General features: G+C 44.4%; 2 protein-coding genes across 2 annotated transcripts in view; one reads left to right on the forward strand and one right to left on the reverse strand.

Moving 5' to 3' along the window:
* Window positions 1-7,313, reverse strand: part of LOC144125491 (protein disulfide-isomerase A4-like) — a 29,362-nt gene extending 22,049 nt beyond the window's left edge. The window contains exons 1-2 of the mRNA XM_077658927.1: window positions 7,299-7,313; window positions 5,577-5,712 (exon numbers count right to left, since the gene is read on the reverse strand). Of these exons, the coding sequence (XP_077515053.1) occupies window positions 5,577-5,664 (88 nt within the window). The 5' untranslated portion in view covers window positions 5,665-5,712; window positions 7,299-7,313. The remainder of the gene's footprint in view (window positions 1-5,576; window positions 5,713-7,298) is intronic.
* On the forward strand, window positions 6,413-27,208 carry LOC144125493 (UPF0047 protein YjbQ). Its single transcript, XM_077658929.1, has 7 exons — window positions 6,413-6,689; window positions 13,438-13,472; window positions 13,569-13,588; window positions 15,569-15,608; window positions 15,697-15,738; window positions 17,619-17,736; window positions 19,037-27,208. The coding sequence occupies exons 1-7, from the start codon at window positions 6,527-6,529 to the stop codon at window positions 19,081-19,083; spliced, it is 465 nt and encodes a 154-aa protein (XP_077515055.1). The 5' UTR covers window positions 6,413-6,526; the 3' UTR covers window positions 19,084-27,208.
* Window positions 27,209-27,384: the final 176 nt, after the last annotated feature.

Consider the following 27,384-nt stretch of genomic DNA (forward strand, 5'->3'; position numbering starts at 1 on the left):
CTGCTTTAAAGAAGCTTTCATGTTCTGCTTGCTTCAGCACATTGGTGATTGAAAATCGAGAGATCGAAGCGGAAAATACTGCCATGATAGCTAACCTGTCGAGAGGAGGGCTGAAGTTTCCCCAGCCATGCACAGTTCACATGGTACTGATGACTAAACTAGTTGCAGAGAAGTTGTCTTTTGGAGCAACCGCGGAAGATTTTCTCTCCTGTAGAAATCAACGTGGTGTCGTGATTTCACAGACGATTTCCCTCCTGGACGAACACGACATTGAGACATGTGAAAATGGCCACACTGCACAAACTCTCCTGCGCTTGGTAGTACGCGTTGCAACCAACGTTGTTCTAAACAACTTTTGCAAACTAAGAAATGATGCCATACAAGACAATGCGCAGCAGAAGGCCGCAGCCCGGAAAGCAGCAACGCTTAAGAAGAAGTAAGTTTTATTCCCAAGCAATAAAAATGCTTTGCGCACACTTCATTGCTGGTGTCTCGTCGTTTTTTATTGTAAGGGTCAGATTAGCTGTACAAATACTCAACAGCGCAACATTATTGTGAGTGTCATTATTGCTGTGTGTGAAAGCTTTAAGCAAAACACAATACAGAATAAAACTAACACAATGCGCAGTAGACGGTGTTTTTTTTTTCAATGTTCACGAACTTCTACTTTAACAACTAGATATACGCATGTGCGGTCTGTGCGGATGGATTTTACCGCACGGCAGACATCATGTACGTGATAGAACCTAATAATTAGATGATTAATTGAAATTAACTAATCAATTTTTTATTATAATGACCAATAATGCGAAATTGGCGGCCGTATGCTAAATTGTTTATTATAAAAAACTGTATTAGCAGCTCGAACTTTCTTGACAATAAGGTGTTCTGCAATAAAAAAAATATATAAAGCAGATAAAATGATAGCCTAAGGCGCGCACAAACTAGCGAATTTCTTTTCTGCAGCAACGACAAAAATGAAAATGAAGGAATCACTTATAAGGCAGCCACGTACGGCAGTACCCGAATAGTGCAGACGGGCGCGGCGCGCTGAAATCGCGGAGCGCGGGGCCTGCACGGTCCCTTGGCGTGACGTCACGCGGCCGGTGGAGAGGCCTTAGCATTGAGAGGGTGTTGAGCCAGTACGCAGGACCGTGCACTTTCCTTTTCTTTTTTCCTATCAGCAACAACAGCAACAACTCTGTATTGTAGTGGTTATGGGGAGCGCGAAAGAGACGCAACGACAGAACAAAGCGAGGAAGAGAGAATGCCCTCAAGAGACGCCCGAAGAACGCGCCGCACTCGAGAAGCGTCGTAACGAAGATGCGGCTATAAGAAGTCGTGCCACGTCCCGGGGTGAATCTTCAACTGCGGAATAGACCGGTTTGAGTTCTCGAGAGCGTCGGAATGGGACGCTGCGTAGACGACGTGCCGAGGAAACGAAGCTTTCGCAATTCAACTAGGGTTATAACCAGAGCTAAACCACAGCCAATTTTTTTATGAATTGCTCTTTATCGCCTGGCCTGTAAAGGCGACTGCGTACCATTAGGTGGATTCCCGAACTTTTCAGACTCCAGATATAATTTATAGGGCGCGTTACGGTCAATGCAGGACGTTGCTGGGTGAGAACGAGCAAGCATTTACAACGACGCATCTCGACGTTGACGGTATCATGTATATCAGGAGTAAACAATTAACGTATAAGGCGCGGCACGGGTCGTAATAGTAGACGCCTAAGCAGCGCATGAATATAGTCTCGACTGCCTTATAAAACTATTCTGACCTGAAAGACGCGTGTTCGATCCCGGCCGCGGCGGTCGAATTTCGATGGAGGCGAAATTATAGAGAGCCGTGCACTGTGCGATATGAGTGCACGTTAAAGAACCCCAGGTGATAAAAATTTCCGGAGCCCTTCACTGCGGCGTCCGTCATAGCCTGACTCGTTTTGGGACGTTAACACCCCATAAGCGAAACCAAGCCTAATGTAACTGCTGCATCGCTTGAACAAGGCGTAGAAACCACTCTGCGCATTACCTTGTGTCAACCCTCGCCATCCTTCAATATATATATGTATATATCAGGACTGCTTAAGTGCTGCGAAGGCGAAAACAGTGTGCCATCGTGAGCGCTCGACCTCGACGCAGGTTGCTCGCACTGTAGTGTCTGACACCTACCACATGGTGTGGGCGTGCCAGCAGAACTCATCCCTACCCCCAAAACCAAACCCCACCCGAGAGGACTGGGAGGCGACCCTGTCCGGCTGCTGCACCCTCGAGGCCCAAAGGGCCTTAACGGAGCACGCCCGGGCTGCGACAACCGCCATTGGGGTGCCTGACTAGGTCTCCCACCTAGTGGCTGTAAGGGCGTGATCCTCCAGGTCACGGCTCCAACACCTCTCTCTATATATGATTACATTAATGTTTTCACGACCAACACATGAGAAATGAAATGAAGACGCGCCTCCGAACGCTGACTCCACAAACGTTGAATCCACAAAGGTGGTGGTGTGGTTTTTATTAAAATAATAGCAAAAAGGAAGGAAAAGATTTTTGCTAGCCCCCGGCATCTGCCATCGATACTAAAGCACCTGAGCTGGGGCAGCGGAAATAAAGGATAGCAGGCAGAATGGAGAAATGAAATGAAATGAAATGAAATAGGTGAGGGGACCGGAAGAGAGGATAGGGGGAGAGGTAATATACACAAACAATTTACACAATAAGAAATGTGTCCAGGTTGTGCGCGTGATTAGCTCATTTTAGAGGAATTAAAACACACGCGCACAGCACTGTGTTGACTACAAGTGGAGTGGGGCATCCCGTTATTAATCGTTCAAGGTCCGAGTGAAACGTTCGGACACTCGGTTCGAATACCTTTCGCGAGCGAGCCTCCAACCTGGGAGACGCAGGCTATATGCAACGAAAAATCTTATGACACCACCGCAACGGTGTACGACGAACGGTTGCGTTAGCTCTGATACAAAATTGAATTGGCTTTTTGGGGAAAGGAAATGGCGCAGTACCTGTCTCACATATCGGCGGACACCTGAACCGCGCCGTAAGGAAAGGGATAAAGGAGGAAATGAAAGAAGAAAGGAAGAATAGGTGCCGTAGTGGAGGGCTCCGGAATAATTTCGACCACCTGGGGATCTTTAACGTGCACTGACATCGCACAGCACACGGGCGCCTTAGCGTTTTTCCTCCATAAAAACGCAGCCGCCGCGGTCGGGTTCGAGCCCGGGAACTCCGGATCAGTAGTCGAGCGCCCTAACCACTGAGCCACTGCGGCGGGGCTCAGTTCTGATACGAAAAATTGGTTTTTGGCAAAAGGAAATAGCGCAGTATCTGTCTCACATATCGGTGGACATCTGAACCGCGCCGTAAGGGAAGAGATGAAGGAGAGGGTGAAAGAAGAAAGAGGTGCCGTAGTGGAGGGCTCCGGGATAATTTCGACCACCTGGGGATCTTTAACGTGCACTGACAACGCACAGTACACAGGCTTCTAGAATTTCGCCTCCATCGAAATTGCACGTTTAAGACACCAGGTGGTCGAAATTATTCCGGAACCCTCCAATACGGCAACTCTTCCTCTCACTCCCTCTTCCTCCATTCCCTTACGGCGCGGTTGAGGTGTCCACCAAGAAGTGAGGCAGTTGCGACTGCTGGAAGAATGAAAAGGAAAGTGCACGGGCCTGCCCACTGAGCCACAATCGCTACCACAGACAGTAGGAAAGTTAAGAGAGACGTAGTAGTAGTAGTGGTTTAGCATGTGAGAGTAAAGATTGAAAGACAAGATGTGCGTCGCAACAACCGCGTCATCCGAAATGACGACCGCTTAGCAACAGGCACACCGTTTGACAAGGAGCCCTCGCCGCATTGTTGAGAGCCCCTAGATTCCAGCCCCGTAGAGCCAGCTGTAAGCCACCATCCAGCATCATATTTCCATGGAGCCCTCGCCGCATTGGTGAGAGCTCTTAGATTCCAGCCCCGTAGAGCCAGGAAGCCACCATCCAGCATTAAATTTCCTGTTGTTGCTGATAGAAAGAAAAGGAAAGTGCACGGGCCTGCCTACTGGCTCAAGCCGAGCCACGCTCGCTGCCGCGTAGATTTAAAGGATTGGAGAGCAAAGATAGAAAGAAAAGGCGCGCGCGCGTTAATATACCCCGGACCGATCCCGGAGGCAGTGCAATACCGGGCCGACCCGTGCCAGAGTGCTTCCAAGCCAAGCACTCCGCCATATTCCAAAAATAAGTTTAATACCTTGGGTCCAAGCACCCGCAGCAGATATTAAATCAGGTATCAGGTTTAAATGTCCTCAAAATCCAACTTGTTTAAATATTCTAGAGCATTAGGAGTGCCACGAAGGCTTAAACTGTCTGGCGGCGCGGCGATTTCCCCTCTCCACCTTCCAACCGTCCCTCTCCCCCTCTCCACTGTCAGTGGAGATAGGCAAGGGACTGAGAATGATCAGCAAAAAAAAAAAAAAATTTAGGGGCGATCAGTTGGATTTATGTGGAGGAAATGCGGTAATTCTTTCACTTTCCCCTATATTCTGATTGTGATTCTGTTCCAGGACTGAGTTCATTGTCTTCACACCACAACCTACCCCGATTCTGACTATTCCAATGCAACTATGCAAAATAAGTTACATTGTCAGATCGCGACGAGTCCTCGTATACCACCACCGGCGCAGTGGCGCTGTGGCGCAGCGCCACTGCATTGGCAGAGATGGCTGTTTCAAACACAGCCACCAGTGGGTGTTGTGAGACCCAGGTTACTCTTCCCGAGCATTGCTAGAGGTAATAGGTACTGGTTTTAGTTCTTGGGGAAAGGAAATGCTGTGAGATGTCAGTGCACGTTAAAGATAACCAGGTGGTCGAAATTATTCCGGAGCCCTCCACCGTGGCACCTCTTTCTTCTTATTCACCCCAGGTATATGGCACATACCCACGCGGGGGGATTGGCCAAGGTGTAGTAGAATAAACAAAGAAGTTTCCATGGAAGATGACGACAAAAGTGTAGCACCAATCGTGAATTTTGAAAAATCAATGAATAAAAACAACAGAACAATATTGACAGTTAATTTCTAAGAATCATTTCTTCTTTCACTCCCTCCTCTATCCCTTTCCTTACGGCGCGATTCAGGTGTCCGCCGATATGTGAGACAGATACTGCGCCATTTCCTTTCTCCAAAACCATTCTCAATTTCATTTCCTCCATTAAAATGTGGCCACTGCGGCCGATATTCGATATGTTTCGACCTCGCGCTCAGCAGCTCAACATCATAACCACCGGGCTACTGCGGTGGGTGCCTTCAAGAAAAGGACGGTATTGCCCTGAGGGCTACCAAACTCTTTCATCGCCTCGAACCACTGACTTGTATTTGTCTCTTCGGCGCTGTTATGACTCGCAAATTCATTCCCTTTAGCGCTTTGTTCGAAGCAATGAAAATTATCACTGAGCGTTTACCCTGAGGCCTGAGCTGAACGGTACGTGGGCCATCGACCATGCCCATGCCGCGGCACACAGCAGCAAAGCGGGCAGAAACTGGGCTCAGCAAAGGCTGATGATAGTACTCACTTCCGTCGAGCGCCTGGTCCACGTCGCCGCATGAGACCTGTCCTGCTACCACGAGGGCGAAGACCAGAACCGCGACCCTCGCCTTCATCTTGGCCACCTTCGACCCGTTCGACGCGTCGCTCAGCAAGCACCTCTTCTGCACGACCACGAAGGTTTTGGCTGAGTAGATCGTTAGGTACACGTATGTAAACCTTATTGGTCAGACGTTCTCGGCGCGAGAGAATTGGCGCTTTTTCGCTTATTCGCAGCCTAGTCGAGCTCGTGTTCCACCACGCTAACCACGCGCTGCTTATGTCACGGGCACGGCGGTCACGGGCAATGCGCGCTAAGGCGCGTTGTTCCGCTGATGATTTTAGAAGACCAATGGGACGCAAAATTTTATTATCTCCTTGAGGTAAAATATGGAGGCACATCGAACTTATGCGTGTGTGTGTTGAAACGAACAAAACAAAGACCGGTTATATCTTAATGCACAACGATAGCGCGCAAGCAAACAGGGTCGCAGGAATAAGAGGGTAGTGAACGAAGTCTCTTCGGGCAGTAAGAATCAGAGGAATGTCAAGCCCACAGCTTGAACCTGACCTAGCATGTTTTTATTTCGCACGAAAAAAAAAAAAAGACTGACAAGTTCGTTGTTTTTATCAGTGTTGGTAGTAGTAGCTCTATGCTATCAGTGGAACAAAACTGTCAAGTACATTCATTCATATTTTTGTTTCAAGTGCATGGGCGTTACCGCAAAGAAATGATTAATTTGATGCATAAATTAGAACGTTTAATTTGCAGTGTGCTATCTCTGTCGAGCAGAGCGGAAGTCAGGTGGCGCGCGTCATTTTTCTCCCTCAAGGGTGCGCAGCGTGTGCGTACAGCACATATGTCCACACGTGTGGAAAAAAAAAAGATGAGCCGATAAAAAGTTCTCGCGGAGAGCGATCCCATCTGATTCGGAAGTGATGGCGACAGCCAGTGGCAGTGGAATAAGGCACGGTTCTTCTTGGGTACAGAGGAAGATCAACCTTAGGCCGCAACATCGGGGTGGTCATCTGATAACGGACGAGGTTGTGAAACAAGTGCCAGAGATTTCCCAGTTCGCCGTCGGCCTCTTTCACATACAGAGTAAGCAACCAACCTGGTCGTCTCGCAACTGCCTACTTCCCTCATGCTGGAGGCCGTGAGACTGGTTTCACGGCGGTAGCTTCGGCTTTTTTCACCAATCGAACGGTTTTTCTTGGCACAAAGCAGCGGCATATGAACACCGCGCTGAAATTGTTCACCTGTGTATGTCGCTGTTTGCTACCCAAACCACGAGCATCGAGAATATCCATACGTTTGTCCTTGAAGAAGGCCGTAATTATTCCTTGATGTACGCGTGATCTTGTTCTCTTGCATTGCCAGGCCTGCCCCGTAATCTAACCTGCCTGCCTGCCGATTAAAAAAAAAGAATCCCTTGTGAACGACATATTACGGCACTTAGCGCGTTGTTTGGCGGCAATTGTTTAGCTCGTTGCCACAGTAGTTAATTGTTTGTTCATTATTTTATTTTGAAAGTGTCAGACACGGCTGTTATACAATACGAATGCGCGTGCAGTGTGGAGAAGGACAAATTATACTTATTCTGCTCGCTTATTATGTTCTTGTCCCGCTCTGTTTTATCGGCGCCGCGCTGTGTCCACACTTATGCCGTTGCTTATCCAGGTTGCGTAGTGCAGGCTATTTCGTACTGACCTTAGGACCATGGGTAAGCTTCCTTCACGTCCAGCCTAGGAGCACGTGAACTGCCCTTATACTGGGTGTCGCATGTCCCACTAAAACCGTGCGGGAAGATCACTGCTTAGAAATGTGTACGAGCAGGAATCTGATAATGAGACTCGTGAAAAGGAAAGGTGAATAAAAGTAGACATATTTACGGGCAGAAATCCAACAGTTGTTCAGCTTTTTGAAAGCTGTAAGCTGCTGGTTTGGAGCTTAGTGGCCAAGAAGTGACACATGTTAACTAAGAACTGAGTTATCACCTCAGAGCTTCAATGAGTCAGCGTTGTTGCACAATCAATGTAAGCGCTACAGCGAAGATCACTGTCCTGATGCATTCCAAAAGTAATGTCCTTCTCCGATACTGCTCATTGAAGGATATGTTTCTGTTTAAAATACACTGGTTATTATGGGAAAACTCTCCTTCAAAACAATTTTTCATCAAATACAATGGCTTGCGACATGCCACAGCTGTTTAAGGACCTGTACATGTATTCATTGGACAGAACGGCTCCAGATAGCAACATAACATTAGTATTTTTTAATTCTATGGATACCATGTTTATGGACATGTTACAGTGTGTCCCAGAATAAATTATGCGCATAAACATATGAAACTATGATGTTTGATATTTATTCCAGAATATATATGTATTTTTAATATGCGAGTACCATGTCATGTCGTGATTCTTTTGAAGAAACTAAATGTAGGTACTCAAGATAATCTGCTAAGGATTTTTATACAAAACTTAATTGCTTACATACTCTGTCACCTTACAGTAGCAGCCAGAACTTTTTGCCATGCTCGTTTATTTTCCGGATTCAGCTTTCTAGCTTTTTTTTTAATGTTGATCATGAAGTTTATTGTAACTCTTAGTGTGTGCGGCTCATCAAGTGTAGCGTACGTTAGAATCATGCATATATCCTGCTTGTACTGTTATCACCTGTCGTTTTTGCCATACATCTTTTCTTTTCTTTGAGGCCTTGTTTTTTTGTGTAGTAACCTACCGTGCACACTGTTGTTTAAAGTGACTCTGAGAACAAATTTAAATTGACCTGTATAGATATATTACCGCATTACGCTACTTTCACTTAAAGGAGAGTTACCATAAGCTAGACAAGCCCAAGAAATGAGACAGGTGTCGCTTTCATCAGCCGATTTCGCAAGTAGACTGCGTTGCACCAACACAGTTTTCTTGGTGCAGATTTCAGAAGCTAGGCTATACTGTCATTTACTTAGATATGCTGATCACAGACTCCTTTTCAGTGTAGATGTCATGAGTTTGAATTGAGTGGGGGTAAAATTTTTAAATGTAATTTTCTCGGCATTAGATCAACATGCCTAGAAAGTGTCATAGTACTGGTTTTTGCTCAGAACAAAAATTGGGTTGAGTTGGAAGTTTCATTGAAAGTTGTCAGAGAAAACGTCTCTTTAGGGCAGGTAGTAACTGATCACCTGTACCACGGTAGTGAAATAACTAGGTGAATAAGAATGAGATGGAGCGCATTTGGCAGGCACTCTCAGGTCATGAATAGGACCTTACCAGTATCCCTCAAGAAGAAAGTATACCACTGTTGTATCCTGCCGGTACTCACCTTGAAGGCTAATGAAAAGGCTTGGATTTAAGTTGAGTACTGTGACTGGGCAGTGAGCTGAGCAGAATGGGTGAGGGAACACACGGGAGTTAATGATGTCCAAATGTAGTGAAATAACTAGGCGAATAAAAATGAGATGGGAGCGCATTTGGCAGGCACTCTCAGGTCATGAATAGGACCTTACCAGTATCCCTCAAGAAGAAAGTATACCACTGTTGTATCTTGCCTGTACTCACCTTCAACGCTAATGAAAAGGCTTGGATTTAAGTTGAGTACTGTGACTGGGCAGTGAGCTGAGCAGAATGGGTGAGGGAACACACGGGAGTTAATGATGTCCAAATTGAAATCGAGGAGAAAAAATAGGTATAGGTAGGGCATGTAATGCGAAGGCAAGATAACCGATGGGCCCTTGGGAAGACAAGTATAGCCGGGGACAGCAAGAAGTCAGTAGGCAGATGAGGTAAAGAAATTTGTGGAGATGAGCTGGCTGTAGCCGGCACAGGGCAGGGTTGATTTGAGGGATCTGGGAGATGCCTTTGTCCTGCTGTGTATGTAGTTAGGCTGATGATGATGATTGTCTTTCCATGTAGACTGTTCAGATCCTGATGTGCTACATTTGGTGTTAGTTTACAGATGTGCTGACAGAACTATTTACTTGCAGTAACTTGGCCTCGGTCAGACTACTTATTCAGAATGGAAGCAACTACGGGATGTGTAAATACTACTTTGCCGAAATTGAACTGAATGTGGACAGGCTGGCTTTGCATCAAATTGAATACAAATAGTGTAGTAAAAAACCGAATTAAATACAAATGAAATAGTATAAGAACTGAATGTAATACAAATCAAATTTTGTGATTATTTGCTACTTGTGCAAATGTTCATACGAAACGAACATTCATGAAAAGCAGCAAAGTGTTATTGTCTGACACTACTCAAGGACAAAGTGACTTCTCCCCATCAAAGGGCCCCCTTCCAGTCAATGGCATTGGCAGGTTCTCATGAACCTGCTAGAGTCACAATGCAGGGAGGGGACTATCCCCTTACATCTGCCACTCTCTGCATTGTCATGCTATCAGGCTCACGAGAAGTGGGCGACACCATTGGCTTAAAGGGGGTGCTTTTACTGGGAAATACCGCTTTGTTCTTGAGCTATATTCGACTACAGCGCCGGCGATGGATATAGAATTAAAACTGTAGTTTTCGAAAGACGCAATACTGATCTCCATTACGGGACATGCAGCCCGAAGTCAGTATATTAACTCTGTGACCGTCATGTCATGTGCTAGGAAAATTACTTTTTGCTGCTGATGATGGCAGTGAACAAATGCGCACTAAACCTCAGTTAATAAGCGGGACGGTAGTTTGAGCCATGACCTCTCATATTGGGCGATGCAGTGTTTGCTAAACGTTGCTGAACCCTGTCGCTTTGCTCAGTGTTGAAGGCCGTATGTACAGTTGTGATAAAAAAAAAGTGCTAACAGGGGAGCGTGTAGGCACCACGCTACTTAGTATGTATGGCATTATGATTGCTTCCCTACGAATGGATTGCGTCTCGGTGCTGAACCCGCTTCTCGCCTATGCCAATCATGGTAGCATGCTGTGCTGCATCTGAGTGAGCCGTTTTTGAAACAGTCATAGGAAAAAAAGCTGTGGCATATCCTATTCAGAAACTTGAATAAGGATTCAATTCTGCGTTTTTGTAATAAACGCCCAGTTGCGAGTAAGCGCCTGTGCTGTCTTGTCTACCTTGTCGTGAGTGCGCTAAAGTTCTTCGTGATTCAATTCGTTTCAAATAATTTTGAACACACACTATTTAATTTGTTCAGTAAATTGAATAGAAGGACATTCGATTCACTATTTAAATGTATTGAGTAATTTGCACTCACCTAGAATAAATCTTACTAGTACACAGATATTCTTATAACACAGCATTGACAGCTGTTGTGAAAAACAGCAACCCAGAGATGCTTTATTCTGAATGTTCTGTGCCTGTAGCTCGATCCAGATGTCTGGATTATTGGTGAACAAGCCTATTTTCACTGTATCACTGAGTTGAATGGGGCATTATAAACATTCTATGAATGGGTTCATACATTAGAGAAACTGATTGCATTGTAGCCTTTCACAGAATCACTCGCAGTCTCTCAGGAGACAAAAAAAAAATTGTCTGTGGTTTAGCTCTGGTTAACCCAAGTCGAATTGCAAAAGCTTCGTTTCCTCGGCACGTCGTCTACGCAGCGTCTCATTTCGACGCTCTCGAGAATTCAAAGCGGTCTCTTCTGCAGTTGAAGAGTCACTAAGGGAGGCGTCACTTCTAGCCGCATCTGCGTTACGACGCTTCTCGAGTCTTGCGGCGCGTTCTTCTGGCGTCTCTTGAGCGCGTTCTCTCTTGTTCACTTCGTTCTGTCGTTGTTGCATCTCTTTCGCGCTCTCCATAACGACTACAATATGCACGCCGTTTAGCTAAACGTTGTTCCCGCTCTTCATCCGTTTCTTCCGCACGCCGTCTCTTCTTAGCTGCAGCACATCGTTGCAGCTTCACCTTATTCAGATCATCCGACATACCGTGGAGGATTCGCTGGGACGACTGCGACGAGCCGAGTTGGGGGGCCGCTTTTCCACAGCTGGCAAGACGTCACGTAGAGCGAGCGCCTCCCCCACGGCAGCGGCGCGTGGAGGATTCGCTGGGACGATCGCGACGAGCCGATTTGGGGCGGGGGGGGGGGGGGGGGGGCTTTTCCACAGCTGGCATGACGTCACGTACAGCGAGCGCCCCTCGCGGCAGCGGCACGCAGATGCAGCATGGAGGATTCGCTGGGACGATCGCGACGAGCCGAGTTGGGGCCCCGCTTTTCCACAGCTGGTATGACGTCACACATAGGTCACGCTAAAGGTCAATGGTGGATTCTCCGGGACGACGGCCAAAAGCGGAAACCTCGAGCAGTATTGCTTTCGCAATAAAATATTAAGAAGCACTCAGCAAATGCCCGATAGGCAGCAACTTCTAGATTCAATTTTCATTGTCACTTCTGCTGGTCTTTGTCTTGAACAAAAACAAGCCAGCTGTGTGACTGGAACTTGAGAGCAAACATCGTGTACATGTTCACATTCTACATGCTCATTTACCTGTTGTGAGATGTGACTCTCAGTGGTGTTTCACTTATCTGCATGCTACTTCAAGAGAGCAGTGCTACATTGCACATTAATCAGGATATGTCGATTGTGTGGCATATCCTCATTCATGCTTATGAATCACAGTTGTGGCTGTGGTGTTTCATTTCTGGGCAACCTGAACATTACCACTTCTTGGCACTGTCTTGCTTCTCTCCTTCTTACACTTATGCGCTTATGTAGCAGCTTTGCTGCACTTATTTAAACCATCTAAATTCCCCCATTTTGTGTTTGGGTTGCACTGACAGTGATTTGAATCACTGCTGGACTAAGTTGTCATTACGTGTCAAAAATAACCTGGGTAGGTAAGGAAATTCAGCAGAATTTATCCCAGTTGATCAGACAACTGTGCCGCTGTGGTATGAAGGCAGTTTCTAATTTTAGCGGGCACTTAACAGTACTAATAATTGACGCATAACCTTGTGCACATTCTAAAGCAGCTGCAGTCTCGAAGCTTATGGTGCCCTTTCTAGATGGTAGAGTTGGCATCTTTCTAGTACAGCAGATTTCTTTGACGGGCTTTCATAGTCGTCCTCTCTTAAATGCTTATTAACAAAGAACTCAGTTGCGATTACAGGTGCTGTGAAGTGAGGGTTATTTACACTTTTTCATGCTAGTCTGAATTTGCTTGAGAACAGCAGCGTTTCTCTACATTAAAGGGACACTTAGGAGAAATTTAAGTTGGCCTATGTTTATGGACAGTTACATTAAAATGACATAGAGACTACTCTAATCAAAAACGGGCTTTTCCATGCTATAAGAATAAAATACAGGTGTCGCCATTACCGGCCAATTTCATAAGTAAACTGCGTGCGTCAAAACTGAATTTTGTCACGGATCCCTGAGGCTATGCTACCCTGCTATTTACTTCAAAATGATGGAAATTAAGGCCCGTATCCAAACTTCCATCCCTTTCAAAAACATCCATTTCGGCCATTCATGTATCGCCAGAAGGGAAGTTTTTAAAGGTATACAGGTTGGGACACAGGTGCATTCCTCGGTATGAACGTCAAGAGTTTGAATCAGTTCAATTTTCTCAGCCATAATTGCATCTTTTGCTGCTGGACAAACGTTAACATACCCAGAAAAAGACAGAGAATCAATTTTTACTGAGAACAGTAGTTCGACAGACAGAGCTGTCCTCGGTGTCACTTGTAACTTTTCAATAATTTGCTCTGGTAGTGCATTCTATTGGCTAGCAGTGATAATGATTCCAGCCTGCTGGTACTTTTAGCTGTTGTCAAATGGTAGAGAGCCTGTATTGACTGAGCATTTATGCTGCTCTGGGTGAGCCTTTACATTAGCTTGCTTGTAGTTTTCAATATGTGCTGTTTTGTCATTTCAGTTATGCACACGTCTGCAAGTTTGGCACTGAATGAGGTGAGCATCTTCTCACGATCTCATGATCACTTGTTTATGGATGGCAACTGTTTTGTTGCTAATATCTCTTTCTCTTTTCCTTGGTGTTCTTCCTAGAACTGGGATCCAGATGTTAGGTGAGCTCAGTATCCATCATTATGCTCTCTTTGCCACACGCAGCATGCACGCACTGTGACATGCCATGTATAGCTTTCGTTAGAAATCACAGGACATCAGGGTGGCTTCAAAGCTGTGCATTACGTTTGTTTTGCTTTGCCAAGGAGCCATTGCTGTTTCCCCTATGGAGCATAAAGGCTGTTTTATACGCAAGTGACTGAGCGAACTTTGTGACAAGTAGCGTGGTGTTAAATTTCCAACTTATTAGAGCCTTGACGCTTTGGCCGGTCGAAACAGGTTTTATGTGTCATTGCGCCACGCCACGGTGGCAGAAATCCCAAGTGTTTTTGCTTGCATATGAAACAGGCTTAAAAGTGCCATGGTGAAACAAAAGCCACAGTATGTGACCCACCGGTGAATCTGCTGGGCTGTTGTATCTTTACAAAACAAAAAATGAGTATTTAATACCGCTTTCATGCAGGCACATTCAATCCTGATGGAGTCAATTAAGACGGAGCTCTTTGTATATCTGGCATAGCAACAGGGCTAATTTCAATTGCATGTGAGCACAGTCCTGGTCTTGCCCAGTACTAAGTTGGCTCTCCAAGTTTGATTGAGATTTTCAGTCTGGATTGAGAAACTTTTTTTTCTTACCGTCATGGTCAAGAAACATTCAAAAGAAAACTGATATTGAAGTGGCCAAACTGCTTGCTTCCACATAATTTGAAAATATGGTAATATTTCGATCATGGGTGGTTTCTTTATTTATACTTGGTAACAAACTCATTTGTTTCGGTGAAGCTTTTACAACTTTAAGTTTATCAGGATTGAGTGGGAATGTGCCTCAACCTAGCATATCAATTTGATTCAGTCACAATCTAAAGTGCTCATGTGGCCGCCGTGTAGAGAAAACTGCACAGTCATAAACTTTGTAAATACAGAGGTGCAGAGTTTTTCATTACTAGAAGCACCTCTCCTTGAGGTGCCTGTTGTAGCCTAACCATCCGTCCTCAACGTCTTCGCTTTGAGTGATGAAAACCCTTACTAATGTGGCAGCTTGGGCAAATTGGTTGACAAGTGCTTACTCGCAATGTCCAGTTGCGAGTGAGCGCTTGTGTTGTTGTGTCCTTCGTCTGTTGTTGTCGTGTTTGTGCTCTTTAACAATGAAAACCAATAAGTCTGTAATGAGATAAGCACTTTGGAGTTTGTGCAGCATAGGTGGTGTTGTATTAATGGGTGAAAAGCAGCACAAAGACAGGTCTTGAAAACATGGAGAGGAACGAGATAGGTGCCTACTGCAAATATGGTCTGCTCTACGTGTGCAAAATACTATATATGAAGCTGATAAGAGAAGAAAACAAGCCACAGAAGGTGGGGGGATAAGGCATTGATAACTAAGTGCCACAGTCAGTTAGTAAAACAGATATGTGATTCCCCTGTCACATAATGAAATGGAGGAAACAATGATATAATGTTACAGTGTTTTAGGAGTCAGTTAGTAAAACAGATATGTGATTCCCCTGTCACATAATGAAATGGAGGAAACAATGATTTAATGTTACAGTGTTTTAGGGGAATGCTTCAACGTGGAGTAGATTGATTTGTAATAACGGATTACTTACTATTATTCACCTGAGCGCAGCCATACAGCTGCACTTTCACAGAAACTTCATAGTTGAAGAAAATTTGCCCTGGTCTGGGGTTCAAATATGGGACGACTACCTTTCCAGGCAGTCACTCTGATAACTGATCTAACCAGGGTGGCTAGCAGGTCAGGTGGTAGGGCGAAAGTGAACTGGTCAGCAACTTGAAATGGGAGCAGCGTTGGTCCAATGTTTTTAGGAGAATTTTCTTTCTTCTAGAATTTTTTCTGAACTTCTGAATCTGTCTCACTCTTTCTTTTTTTAATGTGTTAGGTTGACAAACTTGACTTGTTCTTTGAGTAGCATGTGGATAATGTACAAATTGGTTGATTTTTAACCAGAAATTGCTATTTTCAGGGATGATGTAGAGAACTTCATGAATAAGTTAGTACCAGAGGTAAGTGCTATGAAATTGTTGCTTTTTAAAATATTTTTTGCTACTACTGTGTGCGTATGTTTTCAATTGTCTGTCAAATTCTTTTCAGAACCTACCGTACCAGCACTCGTGTGAAGGTCCTGACGACATGGTAAGGTACCTCTTAGCGTGTACACAGCCACTGACCGATAAAGTGAAGACCAATTGACCACATGTTGCATACTTGCTAACTCTTGAGCAGGTGCAGGATGTGTAGGGAGACATCATGGTGCCTGTACTTCTTGCAGATGCGCAGTAATGTGGACATCACTCTTGTGTGACAATCTGCAGAGCTGTGATCTAACTCCATCAAGTGCTTACTATAGCACTGGATGAGCATCTATACTGCTGCACTTTGCGCCCCTTATATGTTGCCATCTGACGACTTTTAAAGAGTTCTTAGTCAGCTTTGCAGGATCTTGATGCATTTGTTCAAATCCTCACCATTTTTTTATGCCTCTAGTGTAGCCCTTTTCATAAGCATAACTGAAATAACATGCAATCATTGGTGTATCGAGAAGGAAAACAGAAAGAAACAAGAATGCCTTTATGTGCATGTGTCGTAAACATGTTCTCAAAAGACACAGTCAAATTCAGATTTCGGTGCATTATTGACACATTTTCAAGCTCTTGCTGCATGTGTTACATGGTTGGCAGTATACGAGCTGCATTGGGTGTGCCCTGGTAGCTTTCCGCATGCTCAGAGGGGAGGGAAGGCTCCAGAAAGCAAGAAAAATGCAGTTTGGTCATGTGTCCTTTAAATAAAGATTTTTCAGTTTGTTGCATGGACAAAGAAAGAGCATGTGCAGGCAGTTGTGGGTAGTAGCAGCTGTGTCTCAATTACTTTAGTGTTGGTATGTTGACAGCACTGCACTATGTTAATGTTAGACTGAGCACTTGCAGTTTTTGGTTCGGAATGTTTTCATCGGGTGTGAACATTCACACATTCAGAAGGCAGAAATAGACTGACTAGCTGTGAAGAGCCACAAGTTTGTTGTGGCGTTCAGAAAGTAAGCAAGTCCAGTTGCCGTGTGCAGGCTTTCTGGTGTCGTTTGGTTCTGGTGGCCAAAATGGGTTTAGATTTAGGAAGGAAGCAGCAGAAAGTGCACTGTTTCTGTTCTAAGTTTACATCTTTGGCGCCACATTTCTCTTAAGGTGCTACGATACCAAGTAGCCTAATTTTTTCTACTGGTGGTAATGACAACATTGGTGTTAAAGAGGTACCAGTTGACCCTTCGAAGGTGCCATATTTACACCTTTGGCGGGCAGGGCACATCACTGAATATCGCAGCCAAATTACATGGCTTTGCATTGAGTGTAGCATTTGTAAAGTGTAAAGTTGTTTCTCTTTTGCTTCTTACAGCGGCTTAGCCATCCACCAAATAGTTATAGGGCACCTGCTTATATTGTTACGTGACGGCAAGCAGGTGAAGACAGGACTACATGACAGATGGCGATGGAATGATTTAACGGCGGTGGGCCTAGCGTGAGTGCTCCGTGCCGCACCACTGCCTACTTCGTCGTCTTCTAGTTTGTGGCACTACCCGGGGCTGCAGAGCGATAGTCCCAATCGCGCAAACTAGAAGAACAGCAGTGAGGATGAAACGCAGGACGTGACGATTGGCGTGACAGGAGGGATGAACACAGAAGAGAAGAAGATGCAGGGCTTGCCATCACGATGAGAGATGAGCACATGATGATCAGATTGGCACTGGTCCAGGAAGCTTCCAGACTATAGCTAGGTCACATTGATCTGACGGCCAAGGCCCATGAACACACCGAACGGCGTGGGCAGGGGCTGTGTTCGAATAGGTTGGCGCTTTCTAGGGTTGGTGGGGTCATAGGAATGTCAGTGCTTGCAGTCATAATTTTGGGGAGGCGACATGTTGAGTGTATCACATTTTGTAATGTTAAACTGCACCTGCAGTTTGGCGTTGCTGCTTTCATTGACTTCTCTCACTATCGTACTTGCCCACGTGGTGTTCTCTGCAGCCTGCCCATATCAAGGCTATCCTGTTTGGGTCGAGCCTGTCCATTCCGATCACGGATGGCAAGCTCAACCTGGGCACCTGGCAGGGCATTTGGCTCTGCGAGCATAGAAACAGGGCAGGTCAGTACCATTCCTCTTTTTTTTTTTTTCCATTTTCCTGTTCACCTTGCCGGCCTTTACAGAACTGCAATCGTTATGTTTTTCGAGCTTTTATCTCTTAACACACCTTATGATTGATCATTATACCTGCCACCTGCCCTCTGGCAAAAAGAGAATTTTGACTTCATTATCATCATTGGTTTCAATGCAAATAAAGCTATGCATTTTGAATTTTGAGCCAAGAATTAAAATTGGGCTAGAAAACGTTGTCGGTATTCTTATGGACAACATGCAATATACAATTGCGTAGCAGCATGTACACAATGCCCACTTGGCTTGTTGCTCTGTTAGGACCATAAAAAATGATTTGCTATTGACCCACTTACCTATTGGCATCAGAGCTTGTGTTGATGTCAATTACAACATGTTACATAATGTCTAACTTTTTCACGGTACCAGGTTGGAGTATTGGGTGTGGTTACTAGGAGAATTTGCAGTTTTGGTGCTATTGATCCAGTGGAAACCTAACCTTGCACTCCACTAATATTGTCATTATACTTTTGTTACCCCATGCATTGTGTACAATTTTAGTCCTGCCAAACAGTTTTAAGAAGCTCAGTGCCTTTGCGCATGCTACATAAAGGCTTGAGAGGTTGCATTACAGTGTAGGGCACTTCAGTTTGTTTTGAAACTTGTTCGCATTGTAATGGTCAGAAATTTTCGCTGTAACCTGTTTTCGTATAATTTGAGAGGCAAATCCTTCATTCATGTTGTTGAGAATTTCGGGGAACACAGTATATGCCAACGAAGAATAGAATGGGCTAATAAAAAAGAACTAAAAATAACAATGCCTGGCCCCATCTGCCCGTACACCCACATACGTTAGAATAGGCAGTGCTCAGCCCGCGCCGCCAGTAAGCCCGTGTCACCGGCAAGGCTGGCGAGATGTGAGGAAAAGCCAACTTCTCTATGATTTTAGTCATCGAGGTGAAACACTCGACACGCAGTGGAGTGGAAAGAGTTGCTGCAGAGGTTCAAAGATGGTGACGTGGGTCGTCAAGAAGGAAGAGCAGTTAAAGAGCCATGTGGAGTAGCGGAAAAAAAAAGGTGGGTTGGCACAGAACACAAAGCAGTGAGGCAAGAAATAGCTGCATGGCAGCCACTGCTGTGCAAAAGGCCACATGCATTAACTTTCTGCAGAATATCGCAGATCCTTTGTTCTTAATTTGCATAATTTAAAATTTTGCGCTGCAGGAAACTAGGGGCCTTAATTGCTTCTTTGTGCACAAAATTCAGGCATGCTGTTTTTGTTTTGCTTCAGGGTCCAGGAAAGTGGTGGTGACAATCAACGGTTCCTTGAAAGACTGAAGGATAGGGTGAAGTGACGACTACGCAGACTATGCCCCGAAGCAGCTGTGAAACACTTCTTTGGCGGGATTGCAGTGACTGGGGGTGAGATGGTGCAGCAGCCGTGCTGGGGTAGTGTGAGGCAAGGGAGGTCCTTCCTACCCTTGGAGTGTAGCTTTTCACCACCAGCATCGCGACAACAAGAGAACCACTGCCATGGACATCGACGACAAAAGGCGGCAGGTATCGTCACCCCAGGGCTGCTTTCCTGCTGGCACAGAGGAAAAGACATTTCCCTCTACCTTTTGTCATCCCATTTCTACTGTTGTATTCCACTGGGGCTCCGAGCTACTCCTTTTTGTGTTCTTTTCTGCGCTGCTGCTTTTAACTAAGCCTTTGGTGCCCAGTGCTTTGGTGTTTCACATTTCCTTTGCCACACTAAAGTCTGTGCAGCCTTCATGCAACGCAGCAACAACTTATCTGATACACATTCAGTTACCAAGCTCTTAGTATTTGTGCGACATTAGTTTCAGCAGTTTCAACATAAGTTTCAACCCAGCACTGGTTGGTTGAAGTGGGAAGGGATATATTTTTTTTATTGCTTAACAGATGTTGTGACTACAGTTTCTCTCTCTCCAAGGTTTTTGCAGGCTCTCTGTGTGCTGCCATGGTAGGGTCAGTGGGTATTGAAATGTCCACTGATTTGAATGCTCCCATGCTCCACACTGCTTCGAATGGCTGGTACGCACAAGTGCAATGTGGGAACCCACGGATGTCTCTTTCAGTGACGTGCGTGCCTGTGTAGCAATGGTCCTACACGCAACGGTGTTGATCATTGTTCTGTTTCACAAGGCCCTCATTTTACACATTCCACCTTGAAGCTGCAGGTTCTTGCTATCCCTTCGCAGCGTTCAAGAGCCACTAGACTTAGACCTTCCAACACAGATGTCATTTTCATACTGCTGATGCAGGCTTGTAATTTAACTGGGCTAAATATGTACATAACTTCCGGCAGCACGGTCACTGATTTCCTGAGGTCGGTAGGGTACGCCGTTTGAGTTGTGGAAGTGACATGCCATGGTTGTTACTTGCAGTTACTAGTCTCACTCTCCTCCTTTCATTTTGTACCACAGTAATTCTGAGAGTTGTGCAAAAACGGGGAAAGCCATTGCTGTGAGCGGAGTTTTGATGGCTGTGCAGCTAGCTAACTGTGGCCTTCTTTGGCTGAGGAAGATTGTGCATTTCTGAGGAGTGAACCTGCTGAACATACACTGGAATGTTTGGGCACAGTGCCCTTTGTTGTGGGACTTGTGCAGCTTTGATGCATTCGGTTGTGCTGGACGGATGATAAAAAAAAAAAGACTGCCCAATTCTGTCTTAAGGTGTCTGCAAAGTCCTGCCATTACTTTTCTACTTCGCTTTCTAGTGCCCCTGGGCTTAGCTGCTTGTACATACTGTGTAGTCACTTGGCACATAACACAAGGTTAGCGTGTATTTCTTTTGGGTGGGATGTGTTAAGGAGGCATTGAAGCGTCCAGGCCCAGCTTTGGTTGATTTCAGTGCCAAAGCTTGGTCCATTAGTCAGTTTGAAGAACATAACATAATGCAAAAACGTTAAAATGTTTCTCACATTCACTCTTTCTCGAAAGCACTGTGGGGAGCTAGATTGACTGCAGTTTGACATCCTTGAATGTTCTGGTGCTGAAGACGGTGTGAAGTAGTTGTACTTTATGGAGCCCAGCACATTGCCTTTTACACGAGTTGTATGTGAATCGTGTAAAAAGTACCTGCGCCTCTCAAATTTTGATTATCAGTTTTTGCCGTAGAAGCCTAGCTAGTCTGGTAGCAACACATAAAATCCATTTGACGTATGGATGGGGCATCACTACTCTCGTTTGCTTGATTTCACACAGTGCGCAGGAGGGTGAGGTTTGTCGCTGCTCCTTAAAAACTGTGGTTTGTGTTTGTTCCTTTTTGTTTTGAACACAAAAAACATGTAGTTATAAGAAAACCTTTGTAATATATGGTGTCAGCCATTGACTAGTTGAATCTCGGTAATATGAACTTGCAGGAGGCGAAAAATGTGTTTAAATTACCGGAAGTTTGAACTGAATGGAGGCCATTCAGGCAATGGGCTGACACACTGTATTTGTTTTGTAGCATTTCTTTTTGCAATTTTATTAACATTGCTTGCCATATGGTCATGCGTAGTAATGGTCTGTTGCACATGCGCTCTGTGCCATCATCACTGCAATAATGGTGCACTGAAACTAGCCACATAATCGATTGTAATTGTTACTAGCATGCAGCCATGTCCTGCTGGGCCACAGGTGAGATGCTGCGCTATCTCGCTTTGCTGGCCAAGGCTGCTTGGCCTGTTTGAATTAAACTGCTGCACTTGCTAATGCGTTGCAATTACTGGCCGTTTTCCTTCCTTGAAATTCGCATGATTGTGCTGCGGCCAAAGCATCGCTTGCAAGAAACTGCCACTTCTAATTAACGAGATTCCTATTACCATTTGTGGTCTGCTGTTCATCAGCTGTTGCCGGTGATTGACAGATGTCCCGTTGCCATGGTGCAAACCAATTCCTTTCTTTTGTTCAAATATATGCCATGATTTCACTTTTTTCTTGTTCTCTAGATATGAAAAACCTACGAAGTCCAGCAAAAGGAAAAGGAGCAGTCACATAAAGCACGTTTCTCATTTTGTGTGCTTTTTGAAAATGGTACAAAACTTGGGATTGAAGTGTGTGGATTGTAGTGTAAGGAACACTGTCGTGAATGGCAGGTTTACTTGAAACAGCCTTGCACAATGCATGCACACCTAGAGGGTGCACATTATTTTCAACTGTTCAAAAAGGTTTTGATCTGTAGCTCTAGTGTTTTCAGTCATTTCAATGGCTGAATTTTTTGCCTTTTATTAATTACCCAATTAAATGCTGTGTTTTTTTATAGATGGTGCAAGAAATCCTATAGCGGAATATTTTGCAACATATGCATTCATTGAAGGCATCCTCTTTGTCTACCTTATTATGCATCTCGGCATGCATTTAGGTACATACAGTTAATTGATGAAAGTTTTCCTGCTATGCATATATATCTTTATTTTATATTTTATTGTTAAAAAAAAAGAATTTTTCTGCTGAATGAATAAGCACCAGGCTGAAACAAGTAAAGCATCATAGAATTGGTGAACCTCCACACAGAAGCTGTCATGCAATGGTTGCAACAGAGACTGGATGTTTAGGTGATAAAAACAAACACCAAAAACATTGCACATAGGATTCTGTTCTGCCTGTGCACATAGTTTGACCAACTGGCATGGTCCAGCTGACAGTCAAAACGAGCTCATAATTTAGCTAGTGTTGGGAAGGTGGAAGAATTTTATTTGGTTGCACTGCATTTCTTCTCTTGATGAATATATCTTTATCCATTTCTGCCAATCTGGGGATCGAATTTTGGATGTTAGAAGAATGAAAATAGGTGCTCTGAGAGATGTCAGAAATGTTTTGAGGTGTACTGAAAAGCATTCTTTAACATGAAAGATCTATTGCACTGTTGCAGCTCAAAGAAAGCAAAGAGCGAAGAAATATTGGCATCAGTGGCATTTCCAAAAAACATTGCCTTTGAAAATCTAGTACTACAGTGTCAGCATGTGGAGTATTGGATGATAGTGCTTTCGATGATAGTGCAATTTATGTGGCAGCTGATTTGAGGAACCTGTCTTTCTTTAGTGAAATGGGAAGCTTGTTATTCTAGAGTTCCTGATTCTGCCGAAGTTACATTAGAAATTGAGTGGCAGATTTTCTGTTTTAATTTTTCTGTCTTTAGGGCGATTTTTTTTGTGTGCTGGGTGTGATGAGAAATGAGTGTGAAAGTGCGTGCATGGCATAAAAGTTAAGAAACCAAAACCAGATGTGGTCCTAGTTGCAAAGAGTAATCTTTCATTTTACAATGTGACTGTCATCTTGCTACATGCCTTCAGGACTGTTTCATTACATTTACATCAATGCACACATGCCGTGTGCTATTTTATGCTTGCATGTATTGCGGCTGTGTCATGAGGGCTCCTGATGTTTCATCACTTCCTTTTCTGAAACGGAGGCACATTGCCGGTAATATATAAAAGCCCTTCATAGAACTCCTTTTAAAGCAAATGTTACGATACACAACTGAATGTCGATAAGATCCCGGTTATACGAATTTCAGGATGGTATGAATTCGTAAAACGCCCTGGCTAGAGTGCATCGTTTGCAATGGGCAGAAATTCGGATGTTTCAAACAGCTCTCTGCCCCACTGCAGATGACACGAATGCGCGAGCCGCGACCGCACTCTCAAGCACCACAATTGCCAATCGCGAGTTGGCGGCGGCGCGTGGCCTGTACATTGCCGACGCCGCGATCACAAGTCGCACGGTGCACACCACGAGCAAGTGAGCGGCGGCGCGTGGCCCGTATACATTGCCTGCGCCATGACCAGTGAGCGGCGGCCGCAAGTAAACCCCTTCAGCCGAAAACCAATCTGTTTAAATATGAATTTTGTTTATCTTGGATGATACGAATATCTTTCATGACCCCCATGAGATTCGTATGATCGAGATTCTACTGCATTTAACAGCTGAGTTGTGTTTATATATGTTTAGTTGCAACAGAGTCCAGAGCTTCACCACAAAACGTCTCTTCAACAAGTATAACATTATTTTATATGTCAGTTTAAAACAAAAATTTCTTATTTAACTGGTGATATCCTGATTCACGCAGTACAAATCACCACCCTTCCATTTCCACTATGATATATATGATCACCAAAACATGTTAGGGCACTTTTTGATGAGTTGCCGGTCTCGGAACTGCTAGCCACCGGTTCTTTTGGCTGCAGTCTGAAAAATGAGAAATTTTAGTGTGGTGATGCTAACAGGCGATATAAACTGCCACTACTTTCTTGCATGATCAGTTGATATATTTGCATGCATTGCTTCTCAAGCTTTTTTTAGACATTCACTTAAAAATTGATTCCTCGTGTAGCACTCTAAACATCCAGCCTCTAGTCACTGCGGTACATTTTCTAGCTGTCTTCATATATTTGTTCACGAATGTCATTTGAGAATAAAAAGCCCCTAGCATTTTTTTTTTTAGTACTATGTTATGATGACATGCAACAAGGCCCTCCACAACACTACACTCCCTCATTAAAAAGGGCTTGAATGCTTGGCTACTGCTGAACCAAATGTTACTGCTCCCTGGTGCGTGTGGTAAGTGTGAACTGGTATCAAGTGTTGCGAAATGTAGGTAACCCTTCAACTCTAGTTCTTAACTGCAGCAAGTGGTCACCTCTCCCCATGTGAGAGAAACCTGTGACAGCTGCTAAAGAGCAGTTCTCAGAAACCACAATTCTATGCTGACTCGTTCTTTCAGTACATTGCTATTTATGCGAGTACCCCACAAGACGTTTACAGTAATGACCTGGCTATAGAATTTCATGGAGTGTGTGAGCCGGGGAACAAGGAAGTAAATTTCCTTTTGGTCTGTTGACAGTCTGAAAGATGCGCTGCGCTGGTAGCACCACAAGTGCTGAGTGCATTTTTCAGTCACTTGTTGCTTGTTGTCGGTGGTGAGGCAGCTTTTTTTTTTTTCTTCACAACCCCCACTTCTCCGAGGTGTTGCACTTGGTTGATGTGAGCCCTTGTAGCTCACACTTGCCGCATATATATGGCTTACGCAGTTGCGGCCTTGTGTCCTGTCAACTGTACTCTCTTGATCCAACCACAAGGAGACCATTTTCGAGCCCCCTTTATTCATACTATCTTCAAAGAAGAATGGTTGGTCCACTATATTTTTACGAGCCGTGCACTGTGTGGGTGGGAGAAACTACATTTAGGTTGTCATTCCACTTTTCACCTTGGATGAAACTCACTTCTTGTACAGCCTCCTATCATAAAACAGAACACACAGCAGGAATGTTCGAAGATTTAAGTACTTTCTTATTTTTCTTAAAAGAGAATGTGGACAGCTGTCATTATGCAACATGTGGGGTGAATATGCTGGTGTTGTATAAGAAAACCTTCAAAGCCTCTTACTACAGTTGTGCCTGTGACAGAGGCTTACAGTTTGTTTACCTGCTATGGTGTCTCACTCCAACTGTAGCTGTTGTATGACATCACAAAACACCATCAGAAAAAATCAACTGGTTGTGGCAGTAACAACTCATTTAGGACAGTAATGAAAAGAAAAAAATAGGGTTTAATTTGTAGCACTCATTTTTCCCTTGTGCTGCAGTGCCTGCTTGTGAGGGAACCTCTGCAGCTGCAGTACAATGAAGTGCGCTGATGTTTCTTTGTTTGTATCAGTCTGTGTAGTCCTGTGCAAGTTTTGTTGCATACTGCATTGCCAAGGCATGGTGCATGGTCATTGCATAAAACTGCCATTTTGTTTTGATTCAGGTTTCTGGTGCGATATTGGGTCAGTCATTTCTCATGACAAAATTTATTTCTACAACGTGTCACTCGGCTGCCTTGCACTACACATTGGTTACTCAAGCTAAAAATTGCCTCCACTTCCATGGAGTGTCTTTGGAAGGCTTTTTGAATGACGTCAAGTGGCAAGTTTTTGTTGCTGTCTGGTGATTTAAGAGTTGCAGGCCATGCACATCCTATCTGATATGATTTTTAAAAGGTAATGAGCTGCTTCCATATTAGTGGCTGGTTAACTTGAAGGGCATTGCACTCAGCACATCAATGCATTCGCTGCCTTGTTATTCTTGTGAACCTGCATTTTGTATGTGAAAACATGTGAATTTGAATCCTACAGGCTCTCTAAGTTGTGAATGCTGCCTGTGGCCCCAGTTTGCTTGTCTGAACATAGTATTTTGCAGCAGGTGCTCAGTCAACTGTGACAGTTACACTTCCAAAGCTCTGTTAGCTGTTGGAAAGGCGCATGCACATTACACATGACAATGCGTTCACAATTGCAACCAGTTTTGCTGGGAGGATGTTCTCCTCCTGCCAGACGAGAACAAAACATATCATTTGAAAGATGTGTTTCTGAAATTTGCTATTACAAACATACATGCTTATTTCTGTGTACAAGCACAGTTCCGGGGATGTGTACAATATTTGGGCACATGTCAGTGTACGTGTATGCAGGATGTGGGTTGCCATGCAACCAACTCCACGCTCTCCTCCCGGTGTCCTCTGTGTAGTGCTTTAAAAGTTGAAAGAGAGACAGCGTGTTGGGAGGTTGTTGCTCTTGAATGAGGAGACGATGCAAGAAACGGAATCCCAACTGTGCCAATGGTCAATACTCCGAGGCCAGCAGGCAAATGAGACGTTTTCACGGTTGTTCCTACCATTTCCTCTATTTGGCTTCTTTCTGTTCCTGTGCTGGTTCCTCTCGCTGCTGATATTATAATAACACTTTTTGCTCAAGACCTAAAGGACACGGAGTCTTCATCCATTTAACACAAGTGAAAGAGGTCTGTTACCCAGTCTTCCTTCAAGACCTCTTGCTGTTATTCTTGGGATCTCTTTTTGTTAATAAAGGCTCACAGGCGTAATTCTTGACTGTTGGCTAAGTGTTCTGTGCAGAGACTGTGAAAAATGTGATTTACAGCCGAGCATTGCTGGAAGGTATGTTAAGGGAATGTGTGTGACAAGAGGAGGATCATTAAAAGGTGCAAAAACCAGTGTCTTGCAAAATAATTGTACTTGGAGAGCAGTCCATGCTTACGCTTCCATTAGCCCAGTTTCACTTGGTGATGTCGGGAAATATTGGGAGCTGAGCAGCTTAAGCTGTCATTGGAAAATGCACAGCATGGACAGTGAGGAGCATGCAAATGCATCTGGTTTACAGACTCTATAGGACACTCTTGTTTTCTTTCCTTTTCTGTTATGCTTACTCTGAAGAGGTGGCTTTTGCTATTCTTCTGTATTCTGTCAAATAAGACTTGGGTCACTCCTTGTCCAGCTGCTGCCCCCTTTTCTGTTTATCATGCTGTGTGTTTTTTAATGCCACCATACCAAGTAGCCCGGTTGCCTCTGCTGTTTGGGGTTATGTTGTGTCATTACCAATTCTCTTCTTCACCAAAGCATTTAATGGTCCGTGAGGCTACTACTTATGCAATAATAAAGTGTGATTTATTGGTCTAAAACACTGGTCACACTCTTTGATTATGTCTGTGTGATGGGAGCTCTGCACTTACCGAGGTTTTAGAAAAAATGCGACTGAGTTTTGCTCAATATTTTATAGTGGGGACAACTTAGTCGAACTAAGAAATCGAAAACTTTGCGTCATTTATGGTAGCCAAAGCTTGTGGCAAGTGCTGCG

The sequence above is a fragment of the Amblyomma americanum genome, chromosome 3 (genome assembly GCF_052857255.1).
Source record: "Amblyomma americanum isolate KBUSLIRL-KWMA chromosome 3, ASM5285725v1, whole genome shotgun sequence".
Lineage (NCBI taxonomy): Eukaryota > Metazoa > Arthropoda > Arachnida > Ixodida > Ixodidae > Amblyomma > Amblyomma americanum.